General features: G+C 38.0%; 2 protein-coding genes across 3 annotated transcripts in view; one reads left to right on the top strand and one right to left on the bottom strand.

Moving 5' to 3' along the window:
- The window catches only part of fn3krp (fructosamine 3 kinase related protein), a 30306-nt gene extending 25444 nt beyond the window's left edge, over positions 1–4862 (bottom strand). For both annotated transcript variants that reach the window (XM_072558326.1, XM_072558327.1), the window contains exon 1: positions 4706–4862. In XM_072558326.1, the coding sequence (XP_072414427.1) occupies positions 4706–4846 (141 nt within the window). In that variant the 5' untranslated portion in view covers positions 4847–4862. The remainder of the gene's footprint in view (positions 1–4705) is intronic.
- A 417-nt stretch (positions 4863–5279) lies between these two features.
- The window catches only part of LOC140463878 (ras-related protein Rab-40B), a 70637-nt gene continuing 63435 nt past the window's right edge, over positions 5280–12481 (top strand). The window contains exon 1 of the mRNA XM_072558321.1: positions 5280–5823. Within this exon, the coding sequence (XP_072414422.1) occupies positions 5556–5823 (268 nt within the window). The 5' untranslated portion in view covers positions 5280–5555. The remainder of the gene's footprint in view (positions 5824–12481) is intronic.

Here is a 12481-nt window from a genome sequence, read left to right as displayed (position 1 = left end):
ACCTTGGTTCAATCAGAATAATTCTGCCAATCAATCACTACTTCTTTCTCCTTTTGCGTAAAGTGACAAGATTGTTTAAAATTTGATATTCTTGCTTTTGTCGTGATGAGTATGAGATGAAAGATTTTGGAAGGATGTCTTTTTTTTCAACAATTAATTTTAAACTAATTTTCTTCCTTTCCTGGTCCTGAAATTTTTGCCATCTACCTATCAATAGATGGCCATAATTCGAATATATGCACACAAACAATCAGAGCCAAAATAATTGTTTCCTAGCACATATAAGGGCAGAAACAGCCTTGGCCTGAGAGTTAAGTTTTAGAATTGGATTTAATTTTTGCTTATACTGGTTCAATTTTTGTACGCATTTATATTACATACCATTGTACGCATTTATATTACATACCAGATAATGCAACGTTGTTGAATGAATATTGCTGAAAAAAGACTAAGCTTTTCATCCTGCATTCATCAGGACAATTTGCAAGAAATACCAAAGGAAGGGTAAAACAACATTCAATAAGTGTGACTCGAACATCAAAATACACATCATTCTAAATGACAGGTTCAAAATATGTCAAGATGCTCCCTTAGAGTGTTTAGATTATTAACTCTCAGAGGAAGGCTCAACCTCCTCTCCGTAACAATACCACGTATGGCCAAACAGATGGGCACTGCCACGGCATCCCAGCTATAGCAAATATATTTGCTGGATTCCATTAGAAATACACATTTTATGGAATGAGACCTAAGCTCCTACCCCTTACATTGTTCTGATACATAGAAGATACATTTATCATATTTGAATTTGCTTCTGCATTTAAGAACTTCTTTACATGTCTTAATGGGCTCAATCCTGAAATCACATTCACCTCTGAAATGGAGCTGACATATCAGCTCCCTTTCCTTCCTGCTCTTACTGAGAAATTGACAAGGGCTGTCTCTATTACTGCCTCTGCACATCTAACATCTCTAGTCAGGGTACACATTGGCATTCCTACAGTTCCACCTGGTAGAAGCTCGGACTTAATAGCACCTCATAAAAAAGGCCCCAGCCATTTGTTCACCATGCAATTAGATATGACATCTCAACTGGACGACATTTGCTACATTATCCAGAGTGAGTGAAGAATTATGCTAAGAGCCAATGGTGCACCTGCATATAGTTGAAGCTACATGAATACACAGGATCCTGTCTTAAGCAGAGAGAACATGAACACAATATATAATCGTCATTCGTTGGTTCATTTCTTGTAGCAATACCCTGACCTGCCATGTTTCAAAAATTTAAATGAAGCTTGCCAGTTAACTTTCAACCATGATTAATATTGTATTCTCCATAGCAATGCCTCCATCAATCAGGGTCCACTTGGAAACCAATTCGCACTCTCCTCTCAGAGTTGAAATGTTGGTTTCCCTTTACTTTGGCATAGTTTGTGAATTGTTCTGAAGAGTGCAGGATGAAGAGCCTTGATAAAATGTGTCTTCATTCAGCACTAGAGTCATAGTCATAGAGATGTACAGCATGGAAACAGACCCTTCAATCCAACTGATCTATGCCAACCAGATATCCCAACCCAATCTAGTCCCACCTGCCAGCACCCGGCCCAAATCCCTCCAACCCTTCCTATTCATATACCCATCCAAATGCCTCTTAAATGCTGCAATTGTACCAGCCTCCACCACTTCCTCTGGTAGCTCATTCCATACACGCACCACCCTCTGTGTGAAAAAGTTGCCCCATTTGGTCTCTTTTATATCTTTCCCCTCTCACCGTAAATCTATGCCCTCTAGTTCTGGACTCCCTGACCCCAGGGAAAAGACTTTCTCTATTTATCCTATCCATGACCCACTTTCAAAGTTTTATTTACCCTGGGAAGATGGTGGCATGATGGTCGTGTCACTGGACTAATAATCCTGAGGGACAGGTTAATGATCTAGGGAAATGGTTTCAAATCCTAAAAGAGCAGTGAATTTGAATTTAATTAATTAATCAGAAGTTGAAAGCTAATCTTCGTAATGCTAACCATTGAGCTATTTTCAAATGTTGCACCAACCCATATAGTTTGCTAATGCCCTTTAGGGGAAGGAAATCTACCATCTTTATCTAGTATAGTCTTCAGCATGTGACTCCAGACCCCAGTGAAATAATGAACTCAATTGCCCTCTGAAATGGTCTTGCACAACACTCAGTTCAAAGGCAATAAAGGAAGAGCAATAAATGCTATGTTTGTCAGCGATACCAACATTCCATGAAAGGAAAAGAAACTATATGAAGTTTGACTGATTAAAAGTGTCAGATCAATATACTAGTGGGCTCTGTAGCAGTTTCATCTGAGTTGTGAAACATCAGTCTTCATAGAAACTTCAGTTATTGGTCTTGGCATTGAAGCATAGTGTGTTAATTAGTTGGATTCAAGAACTAGTTATTGAAAATAAAACTGATTAATTTAGTTGGGCACCATTCATTCAGAATATCTTCAAGTATTTGGTGGATCTTCTCAGTTAGCAGAGTCAGAACAAAATTGCCTAAGTTTTGGAATGGGAATATATCGATTCTATTTTTTATGAAGCAGCCAAAGATATAATGTGGCTGACAGCTTATAACGGGAAAATCCAACTAAAATTTTCTCAGGGATATGACAGCAGAGCTTGTTGTGCAGTAATAAGGGATGGGAACCATGGTGAAATTTTCCCTCAAATATAAAGAAATATAGTTCAAGGATCTGCTTGTCTCAGCTTATTACGGATACATTCATCTTGGTGTGCTTGTAATTATTTGAGGATCAAAAAAATTAAACCACAAAAGAAATGGAAAAGATATCAATTTTTTAATTTATGTAACATTTTTGTGGTTCACTCTTCATTGTTTGTAAGTAACTTCATCTTGATTAATAATATTTCTGTTCTCAAATATAATAGCTTGCTTTGAAGCCTACTGAAAGTGTAACTCCCAGTAGGCACAAGTGTTAGGAAATGAGGAAAAATGACAAATTAACTGTAATCCACATGAATTTACAACAAAGAAATAAAATCCATTATTGTAACCACAGGTACTGATTACTTAGGTTTCTTCTGCATCAAAAACAAGATGTTACCTATCCATTACTATATGTGCGGCATGGTTTATAAAAGAACATAAAATGTAGATACATTAAAAGGAATTTAAACCAATGAACTTTGTTTCTCAACATACAAAACTAGTAGGCAGGAAAAGACCAGCTAGTCCATCAAACCTGCCCATATTCATGATTGCAGGAGCATCAAGACAAGTGAGGACTTAAATTTCCAAATTCAGTGAATTGCACATTTTGGTCGTTAATAAATCTCAGTTAAAAGAACATGTACACACTGAAACAAATCAATCAAATTTCATTAAGATAGCTGCTGCCAGTATAAGAGAACTATAATACAAAATGTGGTTTACATTTCCAATGACGCATCCAACCTTTCTTGAGGAATAATATACACATTAAAATACTCACCTTATTAGAAATATGTCATATTGGTGCACCATGGCTTAGCTGTGACTAACTTTGCATTATAACATCTACTATGTTATAACATCTATTACATATACTATCTACTTTCATCATATTTTCCCTGTACTACATGAGATTTTGTAACTGTTTCTTCTAAGTTCCTCTTTAATGATATGATTTAACCAGCCTCAGTAGCTCTGATTTATGGTAACAGGTACACATTTTTACAATCTTTTCACAAAAAGCAATGTTTTCATTACTTTTTCCTTGATGCTACTGTGCTATTCATAAATGTACAAGAACATATGTTAATAAATATCTACCAGACAAATTAAGTATTGTATATCTTCAGTACATTTCTTCACATTTGATTCTGCCAGCCTTAAACATGTCTCGTACAGAACATATTCCCTCCTATTTTGTGCCACATTTAAAATCATAAAATAACTGCAAATAAAAGCAGGAAATTAACTTAAGGTTGCCAATCCTGCACAATGGCTCTGTACTCTCTAATGAATTAACCATCTACACAGTGCTGCTATAATCTTGGGGTAAAAATCATATATTAAATCTATTTGAACATTTTCCTTTATTAGTTATAGAAATACTCTATTGGAAATGAAAGAAAGGACAGTTTCACTGGAGATAGGAGATGGTATGATGAAATTGCAAGGAAGATATCAAAAAAAGTGCTGGCAACTCCGATTGTACCACAGCTTAATACATCTATTCAAAAACAATTCACCCAAATTTTCTCTGTTAAATCCTCATTTTTTTTCCCCCTCGCTGCATATGCTTCTAAATGGTTCCTCCTTTCTGGAAATGTATGTCATACGTGATCATTCCCTGTCTATCAATTCTACATATGCTGTTGCTAATTTAACCTAAAGCAGGGTTATACCTGAAACGCTGATTTCTCCACCTCCTAATGCTGCCTGGCTTGCTGTGTTCTTCCAGCCTCCTGCTTATCTAAAATAACCTATGCAGTAGTATTTCAGTCCCACAATTTAAAAATATTCACTTTTCACTTATAACTCCTAATTATAGAGTGTTCTTCTACTATCTTTGCAGGGTGAAAAGCCCAACCACACCCTGCCCCTTCTATCATTTTGACTGGAGGCATCAGTGTTACTCTTTGCACTGGCCTGCAACATTGAATTGTCTCAGACTATTCATGGAACACATCAAAACATTCAAACAATCCGGAAAGAAAATACATTAACCTGATTTTTGTGATTGACTTTGACAAAAACTCTTCCTGTATCCGTCTCATAACTCTGCCCTTGACTAATGCACCCACCCCCTGCATATCCCAATTGTTTCAGACGAACTGTATTCAGCTCCCGCTTTAACAAGTTCTCCATCTTCTTCAACTCGCAGCGGGACTTCGGCAGGGATCTGTCTATGGACCGCCTGCCGCTGACCTGAAAAAAAAACTCTTACATCGTGTATTTCGTGCACCTGAGACTAATTTTCTGGAGGTCCGACAGTTTCACTTTTAAATTTCAGGGATCAAAAAAATATAAGAACGAAATGGGGGTGTTGAAAGCCGACACCTGCCAATGGGATAAACTACATGTCCCAGACTTCCTGGAGGGCCAGGACCTCAGCGGGAGCGATGTGTAAACAAGGGAGTAGGCGGGGTGGATGGGGCGGGGTTATAACTGATGGACGGATAATGTACCCAATCAACAGCGGGAAAGTTGACCCGTGGGGCCAACTTTCGTGGAGAGACGACCAATGACGGCTGAGTTGGGGCGGGTTGGGGTGTGGGGGCCGCACCAGACGGCCAAAAGGGGTGTCGAAGCGTCGGAAAGGGGGGGAGGTCGCTGGTGTACATGGTGACGGCGGACGGTTTGGGACCGTGTTTAGAGGTGGTTTTAAAGTGGCTTGGATTGCGTCCGAAAGATCGGAGGTGGAAAATATTTATGTGTGTAAAAATGTGTGTCAGTTCGAAAAATAGGTGGAGGTGAAAAGGGAATGGGCTAAGAGAAGCGAGGACGGTTGTTGTTTCAGGCGGCGAATGGTTGGCAGCGCGAGAGCTCCTTGGGGAAATTTTCCTCTGGAAAGTGAATGGTGGCGGCAGCAGCAGCAGCAGCAGCAGCGGGGCGAGCTGAAACTTGTTTGATGAATTTTTACTTGTTCAACGAAAGGAACTGTCCTCGGTCCGCCCCAGCATGGAGCGTAGCTCGTGAGAGGATGAGCCAGAAAGGCAGCCCCGTGAAGGCTTACGACTTTCTGTTGAAATTCCTGCTGGTGGGTGACAGTGATGTGGGGAAAGGAGAGATCCTGGCCAGCCTGCAGGATGGAGCGAGCGAATCTCCCTATGGTTACAATATGGGTGAGTAGTAAACACGGCCTCTCCTTGGAAGACGAACAGTAAACAGAGATGACAACCAGGCTATATTTTTTCCTCATCCAGAAATATACCTTATTTATAAGGGAAGCATTACATAACTGTAATGTCAAAGTTGACTACGTAGGTTATAAACCAAATCAGTCTTTTCCAACACGGTATGTTGTTACTTTTAGTTAATACTTCCAGTATTCATCAATGTCAAACTATTGTTACCTATTGTAATATATATTCTGCACTATGGCTGAAAGGATTTAGATAGAGGCAAAAAAAACCCTGCAGATGCTGGAATCCAAAGTAGATAAACCGGAGGCTGGAAGAACACAGCAAGTGTTCTCAAAGATCCATCCCACCCTGGCAATGTTTTTCTACAGCCTCTATCATTGGGGAGAAGGTACAGAAGCCTGAACACGCACCAGCCAGTTTTGAAACAGTTTCTACCCTAGTGTTGTTAGAATACTGAATGGACTCTCAAACTCTTTACGTTCACCTGTACCTGTGTTTTTGTTTTTGCTGCTGTTTACCTATTATTTACTTATCTATGCTACTTAATTATGTGATCTGCCTGTATTGCTCGCACAAGACAAAGCTTTTCACTGTGCCTCTTTTCACGTGACAATAAATTCAATCCAATCCAACTCAGTTCAGTTCAATTCGATTCATTTCAATTTAATTCAGGCAGCACTAAGAGTCTTAGGAATGTATAACACAGAAACAACCCTTTGGTTCAACTCATCCATACCAACCAGATATCCTAACCTAAATCTAGTCCCATTTGCCAACAATTGGTCCATAATGTTTCAGGTATAAAACCATTGACTTCTCCACCTCCTGATGCTGCCTGGCTTGCTGTGTTCTTCCAGCCACCTGTTTCGCTATGAAAGATGGTGGTCTTTCCCTAAGTACTTTTGCCATGCTCCTCCAAGCTTTAGTATATCTTAGCATGTCATCTCAAAGCTGGCAACTGGTGTGATGTTTGGCCCCATTACCCTCTATAGTCTTTCTGCTACAGTCAGGAAGCATCCATAGTTGGAATGGAGAAGAGTCAAGTGTACTTTTATCATAATGTCACAAAATATTTGATATGTCAAAATGGATTCAAGTCCTGGATTTGAGCTTAAATCTATCACAGGTTCTAAGTATATTAATAGTTTGAGATTGCACACTTGCTTCAAAGAAAGTAAAGTTGAATTATTTATCCAATTATTCTCTCATTTGACTTCAGTTTCCATATTGATGAATATAACCCATCTGCTCTAGATGTTTTGCTGTGTTTTCATGCTGAAACTGTAATTAGGCAAACAAATTTAAAAATGACTAGATTTGAAAAGAACATAGTTTGTTTGAAATCAACTTGGGCAATCCAAGCCTTTTATTAATTATCAACAAAACAAGCCACAATATTAGTAGTGTGGATTTTGATATGCAGTCAGTGCAATAAAACGTCCAGATTACTTCCTACCTTGAGCGTTTTTAGTGACTTGAATTAATTATAAAAGTTATCCAAGCAAGTAAAGTGTTGTCATTTACATAGCAGTTTTGCAGTGGACCTATTTAGGTACAACGTATTGTTGTTGCATTATTGTTGTGTGATGTGTGGACAGTATTTGCATTCTTGGTGAAGTTTAAAAATCTCATCTAGTTCAATAAAAATAATTTAGATATGCATGATTTTGGTAATCTCGTGCTTATTCAGTCAGATTTCCTTAACTTTTCCAAGATATTTCAGTTCAATCTGTTTTGAAGACCAAAAGTGAGAAGAAATGTAACTAAGCTTGCAAATTGTATTATTGTGAAATTGAGATGCAGGTGTGCTTATTCAACAGAATTAATTATTTGTAATGGGCCAGCATTTAGACTTTGGGAGGGGTGAAAGATGTTGATTTATAGATGTGACTTTTGTTTTGTTCCTAGGATTGTCAAATCCTAATTCCATTTATTAGCAGCTTTATTTTTCAATAATTTGTTTTCATTGCACTATGCATCTAATTAGAAAACGTGAAATTTCGTGAAAATGGAATTCTAATGTTTTTCAAAGTGTGAGACTAATTTTGGTGACAGCAGCATTTTTCCATGTGAGTCATAAAGTAATAGGTTCAAGTTCTTTCAAGAGATTTGTGCACATGATCCTGGCCGATACTGTTTGAGGTGTGATGTCTGAGATGTAGGACTGTGACTTCATGTAGTTGAAAGATTTCTATGTGTCGCAGAGAGAAATCCTTCTCAAGTTCTGGCCAACTTTCTTTTTTCCCTCAATCAGCACAACAAATTATATTTATGTGGTGTCTGCATGCAAATGTAATGTCAGTGTTTCACAAAGTATAGAACAAAGTATAACACAGAGACATACTAACTAGGATGACTGGAATTTTGGGCCAAGAGGTATTTTCCGGAATTTTTATGAAAGGGAGAAAAGCAAGGTGGTGAATTGGAAGCAGGAAGTTGTAGAGCTTGGGGTGTAGGCAGCTGACAGCACAGCCACCAATGTTGCAACATTTAAAATCGAGAATTCAAGAGAGAAATTAGAGGTGTGTAAGTATCTGAATTGTGGAGCTAAAAGACATTATAGAGACAGAGGTGTGGAGGCATGAAGGATTTGAAAACAATTTTGGAGTAATTTTAATGTCAAGATATTGTTTGACGGGCAGCCAATATCAGACAGTAAGCACAGGAGTGATAGGGGAATGAAACTTCCTGCTAGTTAAGATACAAACAGCAGAGTTTTGGATGACCTTGTGTTTTATGGAGTGTGGAATGTTAGAGACGAACCCAGAGTTTGTCGACCCAGCTGAATATAGAGTTGATGAAGGCATGAACGAAGGTTTCAGTGGCAGATGAATTGACACCAACTTAATATTGTCCAACTATGTATCTCGTTATTTTCATGGATTCTGGTGATTCATATTGTTAATTTTGGATTAGTAACTACACTTCAAATATATATATTTGACTGATACCAACAAATTGACAGGTACTATATAAATACATGTTCTTCCTTTGATAACACTGGCTAACTGGGGAAATGTAAATAGCTCCACAAAAAAACCCTGTAATTTAAAAATACAGCTTTCAGAGATTTTGAGTATGCTCTTCACGTTGGTGTGGAGATGTATATTTAAGTTTGCATAAATATATTTGTGTTCTTTTATTTAAATTTGTTATTTCTTAATTGGAGTAATTTATGTGTATGCAAAAACTGGTTAGTTTCTTACTTCAAATTAATTTATATATTAGATAACTGTTAAACAAATGAAGAGTGGATCTAAGTAAATTTAAAATAAAAATAAATCTCAGATGGGGTGAATACTAATTTGATCAAACATGAGCATTTTTTGAATTTCTCATTTTCATTGTCTCACAGATTCATACAGAGTAGAGCCCTTTCACACATCCAGTCTGCACTGACATAACGACCACTAAAAGTGCGGTAATCCCAATTTCCTCCACATGTCCCATATCATGAATTTATGATAATTGAAGTACTCATCCAAATATTTTTGAAGGTAGTAAGGTTTCCAGTCTCCATTACCTTCCCAGGCAGTCATTCCAGATTTCCACCACCCGCTGAGTGAAAACGTTTTTTCCAAATCCCCTTACCCTAAATTATTCCCTCGCATGATTGACCCCTCAACCAAGGGAAACAGCTGCTCCTCTTTACCCTGTCCGTATACTTTACAATCTTATGCACCTCCAATCACGTCTCCCTTCAGTTTTCTCTGCTCTAAAGAAAAACAATCTAACCTATTTAGTCTGTCCTTGTAGCTCAGTTTCACCACCCCAGGCAACATTCTGGTGAACCTCTTGTAGTGCTAGCACAGCCTTCATGTTTTGAGGTGATCACAACTGCACTCATTATTCTAGTTGTGGCCTGACCAACATTCTATGCAGCTCCAACATTACCTCCTTTAATCTATGCCACAACTAATGAAAGCAATTGTCCCATTTGTCTTCAGAACTATCCCATTCACATGCTCTGCCAAATTCAGGGATCTGTGCATAATTACCTTAAGATCCTCATTAAATGCTCCCTCATTTTGTTTCTTCTTCCAAAATGCATCACCTTACACTTATCAGGGTTAAATACCATCTGCCGTTGATTTGCCCATCTGATCAACACATTCATAGCTTCCTGTAACTCACAACCATTTTTGCTATTGACCACTCTACCAATCTTGGTGTCATCTGCAAATTTGCTTAATATTTCTTCCCAACATTTTCATCGATATCATTTGTGCATATAACAAACAATGAAGGTCTCACAACACCAGGTTATAGTCCAACAGGTTTAATTGGGAGCACTGCTCCTTCATCAAGGTGGTTATGCTGATGAAGGAGCAGCGCTCCGAAAGCTAGTGCTTCCAATTAAACCAGTTGGACTATAATCTGGTGTGTGATTTTTAACTTTGTACAACTCAGTCCAACACCAGCATCTCCAAATAATGAAGGTCTCAGTACTGATCCTTGTCATACATCACTGGACGATGATTACTAAACCAGTTTCTGATACATCTCATCAACTTTCTGTCAATTTCATATGTTTTAACCTTCTCAATCAGTCCTTGTGGAACCTTGTAAAAAAACTTTGCTATAGGCCATATATAACTACATCAACTGTACTTGCCTTATCCACACACTTAATCAGGTTCTCAAAAAAATCTAACAAATTTGTTAGGCATGATCTCCCTCTTACAAAGCCATGCTGACTATCTGTAATTAAGCCATGCCTGTCCAAGTGGGTAGTAATTCACTCCTCCAGCAGTTTCCCTACTGCTGATGTGAGACTTACCAGTTGGTAATTTCCTGGTTCATTGCTACCACCCTTAAAAAGTAGAACCTCATTAGCCATTCTCCAGTCCTCTGGCACTTGCCCTGTGGCCAGAGAGGAATTTAAAAAAGATTGAATTCAAATTTGAAACTTGCATGCATTTGACTTCAATCTCATTGTATGGTCCTGATTTTTGCTATCAGCAATAGGTAAGTGAGACTTGCCATTCATTATGTTTACAGCCACAACAGACTGTTTCCTTTTGAGAGTTTTTCTCACAATTGCAGCATTTACAAACAAGGAGCATGAGTACACCATTTGATTTTCAAGTCTGCTGTATCATTTCAGAGAATCATGGCTGACCTGATTGTAACATTAATTCACGTTTCTGCCTAATCCTGATAACCTTCCACTGCCTTGCTTACAAATAATATATTTTCCCTTACCTTAAAAAAAAAGTTTTATCTGCTTCCACCACCTTTTCATAGAATAGAATCCCTACAATGTGGCAGTAGGCCATTCAGCCCATTGAGTCCATACTGACCCTCAAAGTGCATCTTGCATAGACTTGCAATTCCTGCGGTGGCAGGGGAAGGTGCCAGGAGGGGAGGGTGGACCTCTCTGTGCCTGCACCTCCCCCTCCTCTCCGTCCAAGACCCCAAAGGAGCATTCCACATCCATCAAAGTTTCACCTGCACTTCCACACCTTTATTGTATCCATTGCTCCAGATGCAGTCTCCTCTATATTGGGGAGACCGGACGCCTCCTCGCAGAATGCTTCAGAGAACATCTCGAGTTTTAACTAGTAGAATTACATAGTGACAGGTTATCATTGATTATCTGTAGCTACAATCTCTTAATTTGCAATAAATAGTCATCTTCTCAAGTACAGAAAACTGCTCCATGCTTTCTGTCATCTGGGTCTAAAGGTTATTATGAAATTTTACATATTGTTCACAAGCTTTACTTTTGAGATAATTCTGAGAATCGCATGTCTTGATTATCAGCATGTTACTCCAGTGAGGCACATTATAATTTTGTAATCCAAATGGAAGTACTTCCAAGATATTTGAATACATGATGTGAAATGATGTGTTTTAACATTTGGTAATAACATGCATTATATAATAAACCTCATACCATGTATCATTACATCTGTTAAGATTTTATATTAATTCTGCAATTATAGAAGTAATTCTGTAGCCAAACACGAACATAACAGAAAAAAAATTGCATTTACATTTGATGTTCAGACGAAATTCCTTTTAAAAGTTTCTACAAACTCGGACCCATGATAATTGGTGCAGTATGCTCTTTATTTTATGATTGTGATTGTTTAGCTTCCACTTTACTGCCAAAGTAAACAAAATGAAACTGAAGGGGTTTTAAATTAATCTGTTCTTAGTCCAAAGAACAATTCAAGTTCAGTTATTTTACAATAAAAATGTAATGCAGGCAAGATGTTCATTTTGTTGCAGTTAATGGCAAATGCAATGTTCCCTACATTTGTTCATTTAGAGGATTATGCCTGGACTTTTTCTAATTACTGACCAAATTGTGGGAACTAAATTGAAATTGGAGAGTGAACCTAGGTCTCCATTAGTTAAGTTAAATTGCAGTTGTTAAAAATAAAAATTGATCTGCTTGAAATGGGCATGATGCTTTGAGACAGATTGTTGGAGAATGGTTATCCTTCGAAGAATGGCCCTTGCAGGTTGGCAGACCATGTAAGTACTGCTACTTGAATGAAAAAATATTTGAAGATGATGACTATTTTACTTGAGGCAGTTGAAGTGTTCAGGTACTTCACTTACCTAAAGCCAGGGGTGTAATCTTTGGGGGATACTTTGTAGCTCCAATACGTTCATTTTTAATTTT

Source organism: Chiloscyllium punctatum, chromosome 39 (genome assembly GCF_047496795.1).
Source record: "Chiloscyllium punctatum isolate Juve2018m chromosome 39, sChiPun1.3, whole genome shotgun sequence".
NCBI classification, from domain to species: domain Eukaryota; kingdom Metazoa; phylum Chordata; class Chondrichthyes; order Orectolobiformes; family Hemiscylliidae; genus Chiloscyllium; species Chiloscyllium punctatum.
Note: the sequence above shows the minus strand (reverse complement) of the source record. Positions and strands in the feature narration are given on the sequence as shown.